Raw genomic sequence first — 23,505 nt, 5'->3', positions numbered from 1 at the left:
AGTGACTTCGTTCTAAGCTTCTCATCCAGGTGACCATGAATTGAATGTCGGTCAATGCAAGTGAGATTTTTGAAATGGAAAGTGACGTCCTAGGGCTCAAACTCGGCGTAGAGCAGTAAGTCCCTTGGCTTGTGACAAAAGATTATAGCGAGGTAAAACGTTTTCTTTCCGCAAATTACTTATGATGACTGATTAATTTATATGGTAAAATATTGAAAATTAAGCGTAGATACTATGCAGTTCAAACTGATCGCAAAGGCCATTATCATAGTAAGCTTCGTTATTTTGTATGTATTGTTCTGGATAAAGTTAACACGTATTGTATTATAACGGCTTGTCTTTCAACAACACAAAAGCTGCTGACAGTATGACTGTATTATCAGTAGGCCTAAGTTAAAGGCATGTATTCCAAAGGCTATACTTTTGTCAGCAAGCCGGTCAGTTCTTTCTGCTGATTTTGAGACTTTTATTATGTTTTACTTACGTAAGGAGGGAGACCCAGCTTAACAAAGGAAAAAAGAAGGTTAATATTCATTCGATTGTTAAATATGCTACAATTGTTGTTGACAATTCCTGCATATATCCCAGTGTTGGCATGCTTCCTGGCAACCGGAAGCAACTTCAATAATGTCAGAATTTTAATCATTTTAATATTTTAAAATAAAATGTTCAAAATTTCCCGCCTTTTTAAGAATATATCACTGTTTCCCTTATAAATTCCAAGTTTATAAGAATTTTCGTACTTTTCCTTTTTTAAAGTGTGTATCAAACCTCCAGCTACAAAATGAACCTCAATCATTAACATAGACGGTAATTCGGATTTTTTGTTGGGTTTTATCCAGAGTACCAGAAAATATTAATATTTTTGTAAATAAATATGTTATATAAAATCGAATTTCAATCCCATTGATCTGAATGAGGTACAGATTATAGTAGAACACTATGGGAGGAATGAACAATTCATAATTATCCGTGAAACAGTAAGGGAGTTATGAAGGAAACCGTTAAGAAGGCGGGAAATTTTGAACATTTTATTTTGAAATGTTGTAATTAGAATTTTGACATTATTGAAGTTGCTTCTGATTACTCTGAAGCATGCCAATACTGGGTTATGTGCAGCATTTGTCAACTACGTTTGTAGGATATATAACAATCGAATGAATATTGGCCTATTTTCCCTGTGTTAAACTAGGTCTCCCCCCTTTCCAAATTATCTTTATGTTATTAGCCCTTTATTTATATCGTCACTTGCAATGAAGGAATGTATTGAGGTGAGACCAACCTTATTGTTTGTCTTGCACACTGAAACGCTTCTTTCCCGTTTTATTAAAAATGCACTTCACTGTATTTCAGCTGACATAAAATCGTGCAAAATTAATAGAAACGATTGGAAAGAAAAGTATTTTTCGACCTTCTCCTTATTTGGCCTTCAGTAAAAATAAAAAAATCCAATAGAAAATTCCAATATTTTTTTTTTGCTAGGGGCTTTACGTCGCACCGACACAGATAGGTCTTATGGCGACGATGGGATAGGAAAGGCCTAGGAGTTGGAAGGAAGCGGCCGTGGCCTTAATTAAGGTACAGCCCCAGCATTTGCCCGGTGTGAAAATGGGAAACCACGGAAAACCATTTTCAGGGCTGCCGATTCCAATAAATTAACATAAAGGCCTTTAAATTAAGAATACATGTCTCTCATTATATAACGTTCCAACTTCTTATCATCATATTTTTGTGGATCCAACGAATGTCACTCTTCGCCAAGGAAAACTATTCCTTTATTCGTAACATCAACACTATTTAGATCTATGTCTGGCTGCCTTTCCGCCCAAGAATTAATATAATTTGGAACTCATTCATGGTGTAAGCTGACTGAACTCAAGGGCCATGTATCTCTCTGTAGGTGGAAAACCAGTTTCATTTCTCAACTTCTTGATGGGGAAATCGATCCCATGTCCTTCCGAGAGAGCAAAACACACCTTCAGTCTACTATCTCAGATAGAAGGGCCTCATGACCTCTGCCTTCTTCTTCATCAGGAGAGCATTGTTTTATTGTGTTTGGAGGTTCAATTCCCTCTTCTTGGATCGTTTGACAAGTACGCTTGTGTACTTCGGCTGACAATCACGTCGTTTTCCCCCGTGGGGTAATTATCCCCACCATCATCACTGTTAAATACCATTGTGTACAAACAGAATTTTCAGTTCAGAAAGCGTAGATTATATGAAACAAGAAACATGCGAGAAGTATTACCATGAATATTTCAATAAAATTGAGAATGTTTAGTTGTTTATCCTACACCTTAGCTGAATGGTCAGGCAGCGGCTTTCAGTTTGCAGGGTCCTGAATTCGATTCCCAGTTGGGCTGAAGATTTCACCACGTCTGATTAATTTCTCTGGCTGGGGGACGGGGTGTTTGTGGTCGTCTTAATACACACTACCAACTACCACATAGATATGCAATAATTAATGCATTCCTCCATATAGGAAGGGCACCCGGTAGTAAAACTGGGCCAAATCTACACGCGTTGCTGAAAGGTCAGGAAGATAAAGAAGAAGAATTTATGATTGTTTATACATTCATCGAAATGTTTGGAAACCTGTTTAGTGTTGCTGGTATATCAATAAACCAGCCCCGAGGTGTAGGGGTAGTGTGTATCTCTCTTATCCGCAGGCCCCGGGTTCGATTCCCGGCCAGGCCAGAGAATTTACCTGGATCTGAGGGCTGGTTCGAGATCCACTCAGCCTACGTGGTTACAACTGAGGAGCTATCTGAGGGTTAGATTGCGACCCCGGTCTAGAAAGCCAAGAATAACGGCCGAGAGGATCCGTCGTGCTGACGACACGACATCTCATAATCTGCAGGCCCTCAGGGTGAGCAGCGGTCGCTTGGTAGGCCATGGCCCTTCGGGGCTGTTGCGCCATGGGGTTTGGTTTGGTTATATCAATAAAGATCAGGCGATATAGCTGTAAATATAATGAAAAATAACACTAATTGTCTTGGAGTTCTTCAAACACATCGTTTCATGCCGTGACGGTCATGAGAACGCTCAGAGTTGAGGTTCGTTTCTTAACGTATCGTAACGGTATTGTTGATGCATAGAGAGGGCCTCTGATTGTGAGTATACACAGAACCAGCGTGCCAGTCTTCTTCAACATTATGAGCTGAAGTATCGCAAGGCCACTGCTGACCATGTAGGCTATTGGCGCAAGTCCAAACGATTATACATATAGTCCGCACACTTTATGTTGGTGCATTTGTGTACGGGGTTGAGGAGTAAGGAGGGAGGTGTCCCGGTATCGATAGTGCTACCAACCGAAGGAAAATGAAATCTGAATTGAATCGAGAATATGATCGATCGATACGAAGTTTCTAAACCGTTATCATCTTAAGCCAACAACTATGTCACATACACATTATATAACATTATAAAACATTTCTCGATGCGAATCTTGTTCCTAGCATGAATTCTATACTTTGGCTTTGTTGTGTAAACAACAACAGTACTAGTACGTAAAGTGTACGCCAGATGTCACACAACGATGCTTAAGCGATTCATAGTTTGTGTTTCAAAGGTTGCCAGTACGAATCTCGAAGATCGCCGAGGTCGACCGATTCAGCACTAGAGTGTAAATGCACCAACATAAAGTGTGCGGATAATACATCTGAGAGTCAAACCTGGCTCCTCAGCGGCTGTGTGTCACAAGCATTAAATACCAACGACTTCAAAAGACCTTTAAGTTAACCACTGAATATTACATAATTTAAAGTATAAATATGCATTCATAGAAATTAGGCGCCACATTTCATGTCTGTTTTCTCATTCTTAACATTCACTCGAAAGTGTGAAAATGTTTAGAAGAAAACATAACTGTTATACTGTACATGGTAGTTGGCAGAGTATTACATGGACCACCACCATGGCCTTAGGTACGAAATTTGAATAATTCAAACTGGATGTTCTCTGTCTGTATATTTTCTTCTTTACTATATACGGTATATCTGCTTTTGGTTTAACGTCGTACTAACACATTAGAGGTTTCCTGCGCCGCAAGGGTGGGGAACGGCTAGGATCGGGAAGGAAGCAGCCGTAGACTTAATTAAGGACATCCACAGATGTTTTCCGGTGTGAAAATGGCAAACCCGTCTTGATGGCTGCCGAAGGTGAGATACAAACCCACCATCTCTCGGCTACACGACCCTAACCGCACGGCCAACTCGCTCGGTCTTTATCATTGTTGTACTCATCTATGGGCTACGAAGTCACCAAAACGTTCCATTCCTTCTTCAAGGTGTTTTCTGCTTGCTTTTCACCTTTTCTGCAGAGAACCTTCAGCCCCGGACTTCTTCTTAGTCCTCTTCTGAAAAAAGTATTTGTCCTTTCTCTGTCCCATTCCGTTTCGATGTTCGCACTTTTCAATTTCTGGTGCACTACTTGATGCCACAGGGATTGACTCCCACTTCTCTTGGAAGATGAGAATTTTGTCCGCCAGTCAGTCGGTTCCTATTCTTTTGATATGTCCATAAACATCTTTTTCTTTCCCATGCTGACTCATATCCCTTCGAACTATTCGTAGAGCTCCTTGTTTAACTTAGGTGACATGTCAGTCCACTACGGGAACTTTATTAAGCCCTTGAATTCTCCTTAGAATTTTCTTCTTTATCAATATGGTCTGTTTAGGAGTATACATGTTAAGTACTGGACACATTCTGGCCTTCATTATCGTGACTTTCATCGCGTGTGTTTGCTATTCTCAACCATTTTTACGTATATTATGGTTTATTTTACGGTATCAGAAATCATCTTTAAATAAGGCGACATCCAGCTTTCACCTGAAGTGAGTGTAAAGATATTTGAAGAGTGGAAGATAGGTGCATTAGTCCCCGTAACAGGGCTGAGTGGCTCAGGCTGTTGAGGTGCTGGCCTTCTAATCCCAACTTAGCAGGTTCGATCCTGGCCTAGTCCGGCAGTAGTTGAAGGTGCACAAATATGTCAGCCTCGTGTCGGTAGATTTAATGGCACGTTAATGAAGTCCTTCGGGAATAAATTCCGGCACCTCGCCGTCTCCGAAAATCGTAAAAAAGGTAGTAAGCGGGACATAAAATCAATAACATTATTATTATTATTATTATTATTATTATTATTATTATTATTATTATTATTATTATTATTATTATTATTAGTATTAGTATTAGTATTATTATTATTATCGGTAGTCCTTGTGAATTCGAACAATGTTCAACTACTGCTGATGAATTCTCTCGTAATTTGTGGATTTATGCACAATAAAAATTACCTCAAACATCGTAAAAAGTTCTTATTTTGCCACTAGTTTAGACTAATATCAAACAAACCGACTTTCAAGATGCAAAACTCCATCTTGCGAAGGTAGGGGGTAGTTTACAGCCCCGGCACTACCTTGATGTGAAGATATTGATTCATGGACAGATATTTTCATGGCTGAAGGGATTGAACCCTGTCTCTCAACTCTTGATACAATTGGGAACATGCATCATTTTCAAAAATATTTTTTTTGAAAAGTACACCAATGAAATAGTACGTAAACGTATTACATTGTGGTATGTTGCCTTGTTTTATACCATTAAAAAAATATTTAATAGTGCCTTTCCGCAAGGCGAGTGAAACGGCCTCTGACGTAAGCGGCGCGCTGTGACGTCACGATCCAGTACCGCATGGAGCTCTACCAGCCGTTGTGCATCAGCCGTTGCTAAAAGCCGATTGTTTATTATTCATGATCGCGAATAACTTCGAAATGACAGAAGAAAGGTTCAAAACAGCACAGTCAGACAATCTACCATGTGTAGATGTCATCATTCCTGAAAAATGTGACTTTTGTGGCCGCAGAAATTAGCGGATAACAAGCAAGTTTGTAAGTGGCGTCTTTTATATACGTGCAATGTACTGTAACCCATAGTATTAGGATAACAACGAACCTGGATATATATCACATCACTTTCAACATTTCCTTCTAGACTGATTCCCCTATTAAAGAATAACATTACATTTTCGGGCTTTCAGCATTAGTAAAGTAAGAAATCGGATTTCAGCACTAACATAAACATATAGGTAGCATTATAGTACTAGTCCGCTTCTGTGATGTAGTGGTTAATGTGTGCCACTCCCGCAGGCCCGGTTTCGATTCCCGGCTCTGCCATGAAAGTTGAAAACAAATAGTACGAGGGTTGGAACGGGGTCTACTCAGCCTCGGGAGGTCAACTTAGTAGAAGGGTTTCGAATCGCACCTCAGCCATCCTCGAAGTGGTTTTTCGTATTTTCCTACTTTTCCTCCAGGCACCTAAGGCCACGGCCGTTTCCTTCCCTCTTCCTTGTCTATCCCTTCCGATCTTCCCATCCTCCAACAAGGCCCCTGTTGAGCATAACAGGTGAGGCCGCCTGGGCGAGGTAATGGCCCTCCTCACCAGTTTCATCACCATACTCAAAGTCTCACGTTCCAGGACACTGCCCTTGAAGTGGTAGAGGTGAAATCCCTCGCTGAGTCCGAGAGAAAACCAACCCTGAAGGATAAACTGATTAAGAAAGAAAGAAAGAAGGAAAGAAAGAAAGATCATAGTACTGTAGGTCTATAACCTATCATTTCTGAAAAAAATATATATTTATGGTTGGGGCAACTGGCCTACCCACTTCCGGGGCCCATGAAAGAGAATTAAATATCTTTGTGGAGGGAAAAAGTTAAACATGATAAAGATAAATATGACTTCATCTAGTTTTCACAAGTTGGGCTGAGTGGTTCAGACGGTTGAGGTGCTGGCCTTCTGATCCCAACTTGGCAGGTTCGATCCTGGTTCAGTCCGGTGGTAGTTGAAGGTGCTCAAATACGTCAGCCTCGTGTCGGTAGATTTACTGGCACGTAAAAGAACTCCTGCAGGACTAAATTCCTGCACATCGGCGTCTCCGAAAATCGTAGAAGTAGTTAGCGGGGCGTGAAGCCAATAACATTAATTACATTTGGCTTTTAACAAGCTGAGCATATCAGGAAAGAAAAGTGTCCTGGTGACATTTTAGTCGCTCAATACAGGAATGTCTTTGGGTGCTGTGACTTTTACTTTTTTGTTTTTGTTTTTGCTGTTTGCTTTACGTCACACCGTCACATATAGGTCTTATGGCGACGATGGGACAGGAAAGGCCTAGGAATGGGAACAAAGCGGCCGTGGCCTTAGGTACAGCCTCAGCATTTGCCTGGTGTGAAAATGGGAAACCACGGAAAACCATCTTCAGGGCTGCCAGCAGTGGGGTTCAAAACCTTCTATCTCCCTGATGCGAGCTCACAGCTGCGCGCTCCTAACCGCACGGCCAACTCGCGCGGTATTTTTACCCTTCTGTTTATTGACTTGGCTTGTATAACCTAAAACTTAGGCTAAGTTGGATAATATTTTAAACACCTACATCACTATTTTCACCTGTGTGCAATTATGGTATTTATTTCATTAATATTATGATAATTATTATAATGGAGTATTGTTAACTTATAAGACCCCAACAAACAAGCATTGGTTTTGTGTAGAGTTATACATTTGTTAAATTCACGTTGTTTCCTTTCATGATGTACACGCCTATTCTTTGTTACATTATAGAGTATTTAGATATAGCCTAAATTTCTTTACCAATTAAGCTCATTAATAAAGACATACATAACTGTCCCATGCCAAGATATATTGGTAGAATTAGAGCTGTCAAAATGGTTCATAACCCCTTTGATTTATTATCTTGACATGCATCACCCAAAACATAGGTTAGGTTTGGAGAATACTTTAATAATCAGCATTATTTAATGCACTGTTTATTACTTTCATATTCCAAGATGTAATTGAAGCATTTAAATAAAGCATCATACATTAAAATTTAAAGTTTTACCACTAGAACAGCGGACATGGAGAAGTGGTTTGAAAATTCAAACAAATTCATCTTACGTTAAAATCTTCAAACAAATAAACTGTAGACTTTCCCGATATATCACCAGCATTTCTCCGGCTCGCCAAAATCCATTTCTCCCTAGTTTTAGCGTCTTTGGAACATGTATAAACAATTTGTTTGGTATGGTATGCGATGTGCTATTGCACATCGGAACTCTACACCATTTATAAGTTTTCTGCCTCACTGTCTGCGCAGGATTCATTTTAAGTCTAAAATATACCACTCAGATTATTATCCGATGTATAGACCTCGAATTTAATCATACTAGACACTAACGTAAAGTAGAAATACGCGAAGTGTATCCTGCTTCTCACAGCGCACTATGTGTTTTCGTCTGCTAATTCAGTCAACCTGTACGATGACGTCAGACCAATGAGATCGCGTACTTGCGTGACGTGACATTTTCGTAGATTTTTATCATGTTTGGAGTTATTATTTGTACATTCTGATCACATTTTTGAATTCTGCATGAAATTTTGAATCAGATTAGCATATTTTTAATTAAAACCCCGGATCATGCATGTTCCCTATTCTACGCTATCGTGCCCTAGTATTTGCCTGGTGTGAAAATTGGAAATCACGGAAAATTATCTTCAGGGCTGCCGACAGTGGGGTTCGAACCCACTATCTACCGGATGTGAGCTCAGGGCTGCGCGCCCCTCACCGCACGGCCAACTCGCCCGGTTCTGATAATTTAAAGGAATCTGCAAGAACACCATGGTCCTAGGTTTATGGGATACATTTGGACAACCATGTTAGAAGAAAATGTGTTCTTGCAGAATTTTATTAACAATAGAGTGGTCGAAAATTGCGAAAGCATTATTCCTAACATCAGTTTAATTATCCGTGCTGTATTTGATTGTGAAATAATGGGTTGGTTCCTAACTTAGAATTTCTTATAATAACCTCTTCTACCATGCCCTGATGTCCGAATACAGCAGCATTCTTTACATTCCGTGCAATATTTTCATCCCATAATATTCTTCCTTCACCTCCTGAGGAAGTCAGATCAAGATGTGCTAGGAACAGGCTTCTTAGAGTGTGGTCTACACCGATGATACGATTCGCTTCACTGAGGCGGGATCTTGTCCATGGTACTGTAGTTGACTGAAGTGTGACGGTGAGTTAACGACAAAGAAACACTAACTTCGTAAAAGATTATTTGAAAGGAAAAGTGAGGACCTCCGGGATGGAGGAGATGAGCATTCAAAAACTACAAAAACAAAACTACACTGAAAACAAGACAAATATTTTCTGACATCTAGCGTAAAACTTTCCACTGCTTATCTCAGTCATTCTGGTTCATTTTAAAGTCTTGATCCGGGTTTTAATGCGAGATGCCCTTCCTGACGTATTAGGTGAAAAAATCAGCATAGAATCCACTAGGTATGGAATCACGGCCCACTGTACTAATGATTAGCTTCCTTCCTGTACCAGAAAATTACTGATCTCTGATATGGTATATTTAAAGTATTCACATTGAGTGGTTAATTTTGATTCGCAGGATTTAAGTACGTGATTTCATCCTTTACCACTTAACTTTGCTCCAACTGGAGATGTGTTCTACCCCTGCATGTCACAGGAAAGACAGCGAGTGGCGAATAGGAAGTTGAGTAGCCAGAGCACTGAGGATTTGCGTTCAATTTCTGATTCGACATTACAAAACTTAAAGACTTCTCAGATCATTATCAACAAGTTTATTTGTACAGTAATTGTAAACCATTACTAACTCGTAATATTTCAATAACGGCGCCAGATTTGAATTACATTTTTTACTAACGAAGTAAAGTCAGTCGAGTAGAAACAAGCAACTATCAGGTCTGTCTGTTAGGTCATCAGCCCAGAGGCTAGTTGGATCCTCAAATAGCACCACCAAAGGCTATGCAGTAAAAAGGTAAACCACAAAAACCAATGGCAGAGACCAAATGAGGCGTATAAAATATCAAATCTATTATTTAAATTATTATTTTAAGAAAAACATACAAACCCCTTTTGTACTGATTTGTGTTATTCAACTAAATATTTCTGTAACTTGTGATATACTACTTTTATGTATTAAAAAAATTGTCACTACTGAATCACTGTGATTTACTGGAAGGTACCTTATATACTGCAAGTTCTACAAAATATACTACAGCAAAACGTAACTAGTAATCCTAAATTTTTCCCCTGTTTATCCTTGTAGAAGGCATATTCCATTATTAAATCTCTAGTATCTCGAAAGATCTAATAAAATATTCCTTAAGCTAACTAGTATACAGGTTTCATTAAATTGGATTTTACTTTCTCTTATACATCCTTTTATCAAGTTGTGCGGCTGTTGGTTTATTTATTTCCAATAAGTGAAAACATGGTCATTGACCATTTTTACTTCTTGTATTTGAATATATCGAGTCAGTTTACTGTGATTGTTATGACTGAAGTTAGAACGAGAAAAATTTCCCTACATCGAAATAACAAAATGTTCTTAATTGTGTGTGCAATCACTAAATTAAAACTATTTTCTCCAAATTGGAACTATTCAAGGGTTTGTCCTGATATTATTCCGAAATGTAAAAACTGAATTTGAACAAACACTTGAGAATTGCAGTGAATTTCTTCATGGCTAGAAAGTAATTCTAGTAAATATTAATGAATGATGTTTATTGATTTTTATTACTGAATGTCCTAAATACAAGCGAATTGAAAGAGACATAGTTTGTTCTGAGGCACGTTTTTACAACGACGACTTCCATTAAAGAATCTGAAACCAAAGGGGACACCGCCAGAGATCGGCCCCTGTGCTTCCTTACTCTCTGTAGACAGCGTTGCCAAAAGCACCATATAATTTCACATAATTGTTCATTATTTCGTATGTTTATTCTATGCTAAATCTAAAGAAAATTTGAATGATACCTAGGTAAGAGTCATAACCTTAATAATGTCTGAACGTCGAAGCCATAATTAGTACTTCCCATCAGAGGACTACTGGACAGACATCCTTATAAAGAGTTTACATGACGTAAAATTCCTAGTACAGTACCGTAAGGCTCTACACATTTGCCGCATCGTCAGAGAGGTTCCCACTTGCTCTCACGACACTGAGGAGACGCTGTATCGTTCTACATTGTCTTCCAGATTCTTAAGTGGACTCGGAATCGAAGTGAAGGTTCCTCTGTAAACTTCATAATATCGTTGGATATTATCGAACTCGTAGAAAAGTTAATGTTAACAGGAAATGTTTCGACCACTGCTAATTGAGTTCTTATATTCCAACTTCAGTTTTTCATTTGCATGGTAATTGCCTCATAGCGTTTAAAGAAATATAAGGACCAAAGAACTTATTTACTATCTCTTCATGAAAACAAAGCTTCATGTTTCATTTTCAGTCACGTTCAAAACGTTGCTGCCTCAAAGCGAAACTCTGCTCTAGGAATGTCGGGGTCAGGTTCGTCACGCAATTCTCCGTGACCACGACAAAGAAATGTTATTGTCGGCATGTTCCTCGAACAACAGGTAAAGCAAACCGCGAAATACTGAACAGAAGTAGCTTCTCTGAATGGATTTAAAAAAAACTTTAACACAAAGCACGTGGGTGGGAGAGAGGGGCGTAGGCTGGAGGGGGGAGTTTCTTTTTCTATTTTAAAGTTTTGGTCTTGGTTCCAGTGTTTGAAGATTTATTTATTTATTTATTTATTTATTTATTTATTTATTTATTTATTTATTTATTTATTTATTCAACAGCCAGTTCATTCATTCATATCCTCCTCTAGCCAACTCATCCAAGTTCCCAGTGGGTTTTATATGGCTACGCCGTTGGCCGACGGTAAGATCAGAGACGGGAGATGAGAATACGACAAAGTACTGCTCACAGATCGACATTTATGGAAGCGACTGATACACTCACAGAGACTTGAAGACTCGAACGTTCAAATCGTCACTGTGAGAGGCCATATGACCAGAGCTGATCAAACTTCACTTGTACTTAATTTGATTTAAGGACTTCTGGACTCAGGATATCCTGTTCATAAGATAGAAGTGGCGAGAATGATTGTTGATACAAACAGGTGGGAACAATGACAGGAGGGTACTCGGAATCAGGAGATAAAGTATAAGTTAGGAATGTACACGATGGATGAAGTTTTATGCATAAACCAGCTTCGGTGGTGGAGTCATATGAGGCGACTGGAGGATATTTTTTTCTAGGACTGTGGTTCGGCCTTGGAAGGTAAGAGGAACAAAAGGAGACCAAGGCGACGATGGTTAAACATAGTTTTTAATGATGCAATTATAACAGGCTACAAAACTGGTTGCAAATAGAGGAGTGTGGAATTCACAAAGGCTTGCCGACTGAATGCTCAGATTTGCCGGCCTGAGTGGCTCAGACGGTTGAGGTGCTAACCTTCTGACCCGAATTTGGCAGGTTCAGTCCTAACTCAGTCCAGTGGTATTTGAAGTTGCTCAAATACGTCAGCCTCGTGTCGGTAGATTTAATGGCACGTTAAAGAACTCCTGCGGGACTAAATTCCGGCACTTCTGCGTCTCCCAAAATCCGTGAAAGTAGTTACTGGGACGTAAAGCAAATTACATTATTTATTAGATGTATGTTTAATATTTCTTATCCGGTCCTACTTTATTCTCTTCTGATCTCGAATATGTGAAACTTGCTAGGCCTAGGAATTTCTTCATTTCTCCACTTTTCGTGGTCTTCTCATCTCATTACCCGAACTGTACCTGACCTCCTGGATCAGAACTCTCCTCCTTGGAATAGTCACGACGGTGTGATAATCCCTTAAAACAACGATCTCCCCTCTTCCCACCAGAACAGAAGGGGTGTGTGGGCTGTACGAAACTAGGTATTCAGTATACAGAACGAGCTTCCTCAACCCTGAATTTGGTATTCCGTGGTTTCCCATTTTCATACCAGACAGCTGTCGAATCGCTTCCTTCCCAGTCACCTATCCCGCCGTCGTCATAAGACCTTTCTTGACTCGGTACGACGGAACGTAAAACTAACAGAAAAAAATGATCAGTAGCTTACAGTTGGCCGAAGACATTCTTTGAAGCACCATAACAGGAAATCAGCCCAGGAGTAGTGTCAACGACATCTTATGTATTCTTTGTTTCGTCACACCAAATACCAGCCCCGCCCAGCTGCTGAATCCATCACCTGTTTAAAATTCATTTCGAGACGTGGAGAAATGTCGAGAAGAAAGTTTCATATTCACGCAGCAATAAATTCCATGTCCTGATCCTTTTTACAACCACCGACAACGCCTTCAGCAACATCAGTACCACTCCGTCATAGATATGCACCTATTCGATGAATATCGGTATTAAAGAATACTGATCTAAAAGGAAAGCAAAGAATTATTGCTTCCGCGTGGTCCTAAATGACCGAATCATGAGAAGAAGACGCCAAAGTGACTCAATATCGTCCTAGTTTCTTAAGGTACTGGTGAGTTCTTTAAAGTACTGTACCTTAAAATACTGTATATTCACGCGCTTGCATATATCCAAATACTAACTGCCTATGTTGTCGGGTTCCTTTTCTGAACTGTCAAAGTAGTGGTATTCTGTTCAGATGTTCGATTCCCGGCCGGGCTAGGGATTGTAGCTGCGTCTGGTTAATTACTCCAACTCAGGGATTGGGTGTTTGTGCTCATTTTAACACCATCTTTATTTACATAAAGCTCATTACAATACCAACCACTACAGAAACACGGAGTGGAGAATACCGGGATTTAAGTGACCACTACTTTACTTCTTCATATCAGGTGTAGCCAGGCTGAGTGGCTCAGATGGTTGAGCGCTGGCCTTCTGACCCCTACTTGGCAGGTTCGATTCTGACTCAGTTCGGTGGTTTTTGAAGGTGCTAAAATACGACAGCCTCATGTCCGTAGGTTTACTGCCAAATGAAAGAACTCCTGCGTGACAAAATTCCGGCACCTCGACGTCTCCGAAAACTGTCAAAAGTAGTTAGTGAGATGTAAAAATTATAACATTATTTATTATTCTCAGGTGTACCCGAATGATCACTTAATATCGTCTTTCCTTGTCGCATCTCGTTTAGGATAAAAGACCGTGTCCATTATCATTCACTAAATAAATTTACACAGTCTTCTTTCTTTCTTAATCTCTTTACCCTCCAAAGGACCGTGTCCATTATCATCCACTAAGTAAATTTACAGTCTTCTTTCTTTCTTTCTTTCTTCCTTTCTTAACCTGTTTACCCTCCAGAGTTGTATTTTGCCTCGGACTCAGCGAGGGATCCCACCTCTACCGCCTCAAGGGCAGTGTCCTGGAGCGTGAGACTTTGGGTCGGGGAGATACAACTGGGAAGGATGACTGGCAACTCACCCGGGCGGCCTCACATGCTATGCTGAATAGGGACTTTGTAGAGGGATGCGAAGAGTGGAAGGGATAGACAAAGAAGAAGGAAGAAAGCGCCCGTGGCCTTAAGTTAGGTACCATCCCGGCATTTGCCTAGAGAAGTGGGAAAACACAGAAAACCACTTCGAGGATGGCTGAGGAGGGAATCGAAACCCCCTCTACTCAGTTCACCTCCCGAGGCTTAGTGGACCCCGTTCCAGTCCCCGTATAACTTTTCAAGCTTCGTGGCAGATCCGGGAATCGAACCCGGGCCTCCAAGGGTGGCACTTAATCACACTAACCACTACACCACAGAGGCGGACAAAATTTACAGAGTCACTCATCCAAATACTGACCAAAAGTAATGTTGCTTAACACAAGAGATAACACAAGGAACGATGTTCCACATACTGTAGGGTGTCAGAAAAGAGATCCAGCTATGAAAATGTTAATCCACGTTAGTGCCGACCTCAAGCAATTGGGAAGTGGAGAAATAATAATAATAATAATAATAAGAAGAAGAAGAAGAAGAAGCGTTAACTGCAAGTGCCGGAATTCGATTTTGTAACCTTGGGCACAGCCGCACACAGCCGGCAGACTAAGATGTAGAAAGTTACACATGGTACCGTTTTGTTTTGAAAATAATACCCTGCAAGTTGTCATCTAATAAATGGCTGACAGAACTTTCTCAAGCAAGGTGGAAAGTGAAAGAGTTCAGCGGCGCATCGTTAAAATATCACATGTCCTCAGCGAGTGAAGTGGGTCGCAATGAAAGTGCTCTCTGATTATTCTTCAACCATGTCCTGCCTACACAGAGAAAATCGTTCTTTTGACGCATGGTCTCGACCGTGAAAACTTTGTTGGATCTTCGAATTGAATGTCTTCAAAGTCGATTGCGTTGTTAGACCCTCTAAATACCTTCCTCTTACAGATAGATGGATTAGTTATTGTTTTGTAATCGGAACAGAAGGAAAGTATATGACCATGTAGTAACTATGCTGTTGGTTTTCCATTCCGGTTTGAATGTATCTTTTCTTGAATTGTCGTGTGGATTCAGGAAGAACATCTAGTCTTAAAACTCAGGCCAAAATCCAACAGAATTCAAAAATAATTCAGAGACTTCATCAATATTATTGACCACCCAATAAATTCTATAGTCCTCACACAGAGTCAAAAATTCCGAGATGTCTTCTTTTCTATTCATCTCAGGAGTACCTGAGTGGTTACTTAACATCGGATATCCCTTGTCACATGTCGTTTAGGGTAGAGGGCCGTGTCCATTATCATTAACTAGGTAAATGTACGGAGTTAACTATCCAAATTCTGACCAAAAATAATGTTGCTCCAGCTATATAACGAGGAACAATGTTTCAACGGATAGGCAATTCGACCTGCGGATTACTTAGTTAAAATTTACTTAAATTCCCACTATAGGTCATATCCCCGTTATTTGTAGTCGAAAGGAAATTATGGAATTGAGATTTGGGCATTTGTTGTCTGATGAGAATTGACGTACGAAGCCTTGGAGCATCACTGGAATGAAACTGACAGAGGAAATCTTCATTCTTGAGAAAAGTCTCTATCTCCTTATCTATACTTAGTAATTAGTATATATATCTCAACTGATATTAGAATAAGCTATTAAAAGCATACTACTAACTAGCCACCTCCATGGAATTGGACAAGCGTAGTTTCCTAAATCTCTGGCTCTCTGGGTTCGACTCTGCACTCGTCAAAGAATGTTAATGCTTACCTAAACTTTAGAATGTGGTTCACTCACCCTTGAGAGTTCAACTAAGAAGCTGTTGATATGAGAAGTAGCGAGTCTGGTGCAGAATGAGTCAATCGGCATGCTAAACTCGTTGTACTGTAATGAAATCAAATGGCGTATGGCTTTTAGTACCGGGAGTGTCCGAGGACATGTTCGGCTCGCCAGGTGCAGGTCTTTTGATTGACTTCCGTAGGCGACCTGCGCGTCATGATGAGGATGAAATGATGATGAAGACGACACATACACCCAGCCCCCGTGCCGGCGAAATTAACCAATTAAGGTTAAAATTCCCGACCCTGCCGGGAATCGAACCCGGGACCCCTGTGACCAAAGGCCAGCACGCTAACCATTTAGCCATGGAGCCGGACTGTACTGTAATATGTGTATGTTATGTTCCTGGTAGACCCAAGACACCTAATGGGCAACAGTGACCACGAGGCGGGGAGGCGTACATTCAGCTATCTATGACAGTAAAATATAGTTAATGCGTTGTAATTTCTTCTCTTACCCAGTCTTTGTAACAATACTTCTAGAACAACACCTGCAACACCAGGATGACTCTTAGCACTTTTTGTGTCACCAGAGAGTCATGTCAGGCCCAGACAATGGTGCGCTTTCTTCCATACAAATGGCTCATTTGACACATCGTTGTGTAATCTTCAATGTGGGTCGCTCAACCGTAAGAAAATCCTGGTGCCTGAAGGTCGAGCCGTTCAACCGAAACACTACAAGAACATGTGGGCGATGAATGATGTTGTACGTTATACCTTTCAGTTTACGGTGGAGAATTAGAACATTCCAGTTCGTTGACATTCGTTAACGACAGTAATACAGGTCACGGCAAGTTGGATCACCGTTCACTCTCAAATGTTCTCTTGTGTTTCTTACTCGTACTTAACAAAACCAAACCAAACCCTATGGCACTACAGCCCTTGAAGGACCTTGGCCTACCAAGCGACCGCTGCTCAGCCCGAAGGCCTGCAGATGGCGAGGTGTCGTGTGGTCAGCACGACGAATCCTCTCGGCCATTATTCTTGGCTTTCAAGACCGCAAGTATATTTACAATGAAGCCTCCACGGTCTGTTGAACATAATACATATTGTTCGCCCAGGTTATACCGTGCCTATAAAGAGGTGGGTGACGTTTCATGTTCATTCATTGTCAAGGCAATTCAAATATCCTACTCAATCTGTTAAAATTCAGCTGCCAGGGAACACTGGTCAAGTAGTGATATTTCGATCATCTTGAGTAAATACTGCGGTATATTCGTAATATCGGGATTGATGCGTCATTTTGGCCACTTAAAGTAATAATTACCAAAATCATCTTTTTTTTTCTTTTTTTTTTTTTTTGCTGTTTGCTTTACGTCACGGACATGTCTTCTGGCGACGATGGGACAGGAAAGGCCTAGGGGTGGGATGGAATCGGCCGTGGCCTTAATTAAGGTACAGCCCCAGCATCTGCCTGGTGTGGAAATGGGAAACCACGGAAAACCATCTTCAGGGCTGCCTACAGCGGTGTCAAATGCTGCATGTAACTGAAGTAGAGGCGCGTGTTATGTATACGTTGTAAAGAAGTGTAGTGAGAACACAAACATTCAATCCCCGGTTCATGGAAATTAGCCAATCACGATTAAAATCTCACAACATGCCGGAGAATCGAACGCAGGTCCTCTCGGACCAAGTAGGCGGACATACATTCTACTGATCGCATTATTGCATCTACATTATTGACAAAGGCGCAGTTAATGTGGGCGGTCCCGCGGTGTAGAGGTTGCGCGCCTGCCTCTTACCCAGAGGCGCCGGGTTCGATTCCAGGCCAGGCTAGGGGCTTCTACCTGCATCTGGGGGCTGGCTCGAAGTCCACTCAGCCTACGTGATTACAGTTGAGGAGCTATCTGATGGTGAGTTGGCGGACCCGGTCTAGAAAGCCAAGAATAACGGCCGTGAGGATCCATCACGCTGCCCACACGATACCTCGTAATCTGCAGGCCTTTGGGATGAGCAGCGGTCGCTTGATAGGTCTCGGACCTTCGTGGCTGTTGTGCCACGGGGTTTGGCTTTTTGGCTGTTAAATGTCGGTTCGCAAATTGCCAGCTGCAACAAATCAAACACTAACTTTTTTTGTTTGTTTTGTTTGCTAGAGGTTGACTGTCACACTAACATATGGAAGGTTTTCGGCGACGTACGAATGGGAAGGTAGCGTAGTGGCCGTAATTAAGGTACACCGGGCAAGTTGGCCGTGCGGTTAGGAGCGCAGCGGGTTCCAATCCCACTGCCGGCAGCCCTGAAGATGGTTTTCCGTGGTTTCCCATTTTCAAAAAAGGAAAACGCTGGGGCTGTACCTTAATTAAGGCCACGGCTGCTTCCTTCCAACTCCTAGACCTTTCCTATCCCATCGTCGCCATAAGACCTATCTGTGTCGGTGCGACATAAAGCCACTAGCAAAAAAAAATAAGGTATAACTCCAGCTTTTGCCTGGTGTGAAAATGATAAACCACAAAAAACCATCATCAGGACTGACGACGGTTGGTTCAAACCCATCATCTTCCGTGTGCAAGCTCTCAGCTTCATGACACGAGCCGCGTAGCCAACTCGCACGATGAAAGAACGAAATGGCGTATGGCTTTTAGTGCCGGGAGTGTCCGAAGAGAAGTTTGGCTTGCCATGTTCAGTGTTTTGAATTGACTCCCTTAGGCGACCTGCGCGCCATGACGAGAATGAAATGATGATGCAGACCGTGACAGCGGAATTAACCAATTATGATTAAAATTCCCGACCCTGCCGTTGAAACTGATGTAAAGTGTTATTTACCGTATATTGTAAATTACTAGACTACAAGTGTAAAACATTATCTTTTTACCGCAAGCATAAGATCAAGTATCGTATCGTAATCTGTTTACCCTCCAGGGTCGGTTTTTCCCCTCGGACTCAGCGAGGGATCCCACCTCTACCGCCTCAAGGGCAGTGTCCTGGAGCTTCAGACTCTGGGTCGGGGATACAGCTGGAGAGGATGACCAGTACCTCGCCCAGGCGGCCTCACCTGCTATCCTGAATAGGGGCCTTGTGGGGGGATGGGGAAGATTGGAAGGGGTAGACAAGGAAGTGGGGAGGAAGCGGCCGTGGCCTTAAGTTAGGTACCATCCCGGCATTCGCCTGGAGGAGAAGTGGGAAACCACGGAAAACCACTTCCAGGATGGCTGAGGTGGGAATCGAACTCACCTCTACTCAGTTGACCTCCCAAGGCTGAGTGGACCCCGTTCCAGCTCCCGTACCACTTTTCAAATTTCGTGGCAGAGCCGGGAATCGAACCCGGATCTCCGAGGGTGGCAGCTAATCACGCTAACCACTACACCACAGAGGCGGACATAAGATCAAGTACAGAAGATAAAAAATAATTTCGTTCATCTATTGATTCGTTCTGCATTTTCTGTATACATCTGAAAATAATTCAGTGAGTAGTTACGTTGTCGTTTGAAAAAAAAAAAATCTTTCGAAATCTCAGCTTCAAAATACTTCATAGACTGGAGAATTTGCTGTTAAAGTTTCACGTAAATAGACAACTTCAGTCCTGATTGACTACGAAAGAAGGCCAGGTTGAAAAATCTTACTAGTATTCTTTTCATCAAATACATTTGATCTGTCTACAGAGATGGATTTATAAAAATTTAGGATTATCTTAACGCTACGATAATTTAGTTTTTATTTTATATAATTCTTTAAATATTAATACCATTATATGTACACTGAAGTTGAAAAAATGCATTCGAGATGCATTTATATCTAGACGTAAAATATGAAGAAAGCAAATATACATATATATATATATTATGAAATATCCAGAATTATGAAGCTCAACAGATCGTCAAGAGAGAAAGAAAGGGATTGAACAATGAACTAGAGCATCCTCAGAATGTAAAATACAAGGGAAGAAGGTTTTGGGGCCGCACGACGAACATAAGCTCTTCCAGTCTTAAGGCCGATCAAAATATTACCACTATCTCGACCTTCATTCTCTCCCTCGTTTCCTTTGGACATAAATAAAAGATAAAAGAAAAGAAATGTAAATTCTACCTAGTTAAAACTCGCCATATGACCGAATAGAAGTTTCGAAGTCAAGAGTATATGTCTGATTAAGTAATATATTCTCTTCATCAATAACATCATTCTCGAGATGTGTTGTAGTGGAGGTCTCACTCATTCCTTCTCTTATAGAACTTTATTACGCCTATGGAAGCAAGAACCTTGATCTGTAGTAACATTCGCAGCACTTTCACCAGTAAACCCTGATCCATATCAACACTCATGATGAACTGAAACAAAACTAGAGGACATAGAAACTTCTTGAAACACCGTAACCTTCATTCATAGAGCCTATTGCGATATGATCTTTCGCAAGAACATGTGAATTTCCAAGTGTTTAAAAAATACATAACACGTTGATTTATTCGGTAATATTTCGTTGAGAAACATTCCTTCACTTCATGGGAGTGAAGGAATGAGTCCAGCGTATTCTATCACCAGCTGAAAGGAGTCAATTATTTATCTTACGGGTGACCTTAATTCACTGCCATGAACGAAGGTGACCAGACAAGTTCTGGAAGCTGGAGAGTTAAACGCTGGCTAAGGAAAGTAACACCACATAGCTCATCTTCAAAAATACTGTACGATGTAGGATAAATTTACCGGGAACTTTAACCCACGGAAGATTCTTATATTTGATAATTCTATTGAATGTAGGACTAACCTACGGTGAACTTTCCTTTGCCTCATTCATTTTTGAGCATGTACTTCAAAGAGCATAATCTTTATATGGGAATACTTTTGAATGTATAATGGGATAAACCAAGGACGACAATTTAGATAGCCATCCTCATGACATGGTAGGCTAATGAGTAAAACAGAATCAAAGTGTAGATAAGTAAATGCATTGATTTCTCATTAATGATCTATTGAATTTCGGAAGAAAAGTTTAATACCAGTCGTTTCTTGTGACTCGGAAACGAAGTATGTGTGGATTCAAAATGGTCCCAGGTTAGATATATCACGAAAGATGAGCGTGTTTACTGAAGCTGTGGATATGCGTCAGCATGAAAGGTGCGGTTATACAATGTGAATGGATGAGTTACAAATGAAACAATGCTCGGTACCTTTCAAAGTGAGAAAATATCAAGACTGGAAGAATCTTAACAGAGAGAAAAAGAGGATATACCAACTCAAGGAGATAACGAAGTAAGTTATAAATCACCTCGGGATTATTGATTTTCGATATTAACAAAATATGGATGTTCGTCTTATCCCGAATGACCTTCATGGTCCCTGGAGCCAGCTTTGCTTATCTTCGATTTAGGGCCTAATATCCTTCCTGGCCCAGTGTGATAGATGAATCTTCCATTCTAAAACCATCGTCTGCGGTCATCAGAATGAAAAAATAAAAGCAGTAGATAACCTACGGCCTTCATCACGGCTCCAGCCTCAGTAAAATATTTGAATTTTTATTTGATTTATTACCAAATCCCGTTAGAATCGTAATAAAGAGAGCACCTGTCAGTTAGTATTCCTTCCAGTATATTTTGTGTCGACTTAAAGTAAACTTTTCCTTGGATACGAAAACCATTTCATATGATATACCGTTGTATAAAAACTAAAAAGTAATAAAAATACGTTTCTAGTTCATAAACGAGCAGTTCTGAAAAAAAAACCGAAATGTTATAAACTACGCATCTTTGTTTTGTTGATATCCCGAGATGGCTGTAAAGACAACGCCTCTTAGAGCTCAGGCGACAGTGAAAGTTGCAATAACTGTATCTTATCTCTCATTTGGTGAATTGTACCGCAATCTCAGTATATCATTTATAATTTATGAATGAAAATCACGTCATTTCTTGCTGTTTCTCCGTCCTTACGGTAGTTACGGGCTAAGTCTCACCTGCAGCCAGGGCGGCCATCATCACCAGTACGGTCTCAGTCTTCATGTTCTTGTCTTGCAGGCACCGCGAGTACAGGACAACTGACAAACACAGACGCTCGCACAACCCTGTGGAACAACTCTCGCCGGCAGAAAGCGGTACTCACCTCCCATTGGTCACTTCCCCGCTCTCCACGGTCGTGACGTCGTGGGGAGATGATACCCAAGGGGAAACTATGCCAAGACGATGTAGTAGGCGGATATTCCCTTAATATCAGCCCTTTCACACTTCCCAAAAGTAATGTGACAGAACATTTTAATGTTCCGGTTGATACGCATTTCTTCCTGCCCTCTCTCCTGCTGTACGGTTTATATTATTGTATGGAGAGAATTGTTATGATGAGGAAGTACTCATAAACATTCACCTCGTCAATGGCGTCCTCATCATAACGCGTTCCATCACGAAGATCGTATGACTGCCGACGTAAATGAAGAATATTGTGTATGCTGTTTATGGGGATGAGACATGAAAGGAATACTGAGTGTTAAAGTGCAGATACCGACCAAGGGAAACAATGGGTGGGTTCGGTTTACCTTCATTCCACACGGGGCGCTGAAGATCAGGCTGTTAACCTCTATTACTACAACGTAGTTTTCTCACAGGCACTGTGAAACTTAATACTTTGAATTTGGCTTGCACAACGTGTTGACACAATCGGAGACGATGCTAGAAGATGGTAAATTGTCTCCTTTACCTGAAGAGCGAACGTGCTTAACCGTTTATCAATCAATGGCCTACGCCATTGTAATCAAATTATCTACCTACTTCACAGAAGGATGTAGTGGTGGTTGTAGTTTTAAGAGGGAGTACAACTAGATAACCATCCTCTCTTAGCACTAATCAGAAATGGAAATAGAGTGGTCCGACCTTACGAAGAATAAAGTATCGGCAAAATAGAGAGAAGGACCACGTAGGGTGTGAAAATGAAAGACCCTAGGCCTCACGACCTAATACCGTCTGGGTCGGAAGAGAACAAGAGAAGAATCAAGGAAGGTCACGTAAGAAAGAATGTAAGAGAATGACAGAAGTAAGTGGAAACATTGCCAGTCTCAGCTAGGAGACCATAGTCCCCTCTTCCCCCCTTCCTCACTAAGCTGTAGTCATCTCTTACAACAGGCGTGAAATACTGTGGATGAATTGTTTATTTCTTTCCCTCTTTCTTTCATTCTTTCTTTCTTTCTTTCTTTCTTTCTTTCTTTCTTTCTTAATCCGTTTACCCTCCAGGGTTGGTTTTTCTCTCGGACTCAGCGAGGGATCCCACCTCTACCGCCTCAAGGTGTACTGGAGCGTGAGATTTTGGGTCGGTGATAAAACTGGGGAGGAGGACCAATACGTCGCCAAGGTGGCCTCACCTACTATGCTGAACAGACACCTTCTGAGGGAGATGGAAAGATCGGAAGGGACAGACAAGGAAGAAGGAAGGAAGAGGCTGTGGCCTTAAGTTAAATGCCATCCCGGTATTTCC

General features: G+C 41.0%; 1 protein-coding gene across 1 annotated transcript in view; it reads right to left on the bottom strand.

The window, feature by feature from the left end:
- Positions 1–22,146, bottom strand: part of LOC136881027 (protein obstructor-E) — a 76,397-nt gene extending 54,251 nt beyond the window's left edge. Inside the window, exon 1 of the mRNA XM_067153626.2 lies at positions 22,001–22,146. Within this exon, the coding sequence (XP_067009727.2) occupies positions 22,001–22,046 (46 nt within the window). The 5' untranslated portion in view covers positions 22,047–22,146. The remainder of the gene's footprint in view (positions 1–22,000) is intronic.
- Between the last annotated feature and the right edge of the window lie 1,359 nt (positions 22,147–23,505).

This window comes from Anabrus simplex, chromosome 1 (assembly GCF_040414725.1).
Source record: "Anabrus simplex isolate iqAnaSimp1 chromosome 1, ASM4041472v1, whole genome shotgun sequence".
In the NCBI taxonomy this organism is placed as follows: domain Eukaryota; kingdom Metazoa; phylum Arthropoda; class Insecta; order Orthoptera; family Tettigoniidae; genus Anabrus; species Anabrus simplex.
The sequence above is the reverse complement of the archived record's forward strand: the minus strand, read 5'-3'. Positions and strand labels throughout refer to the sequence as shown.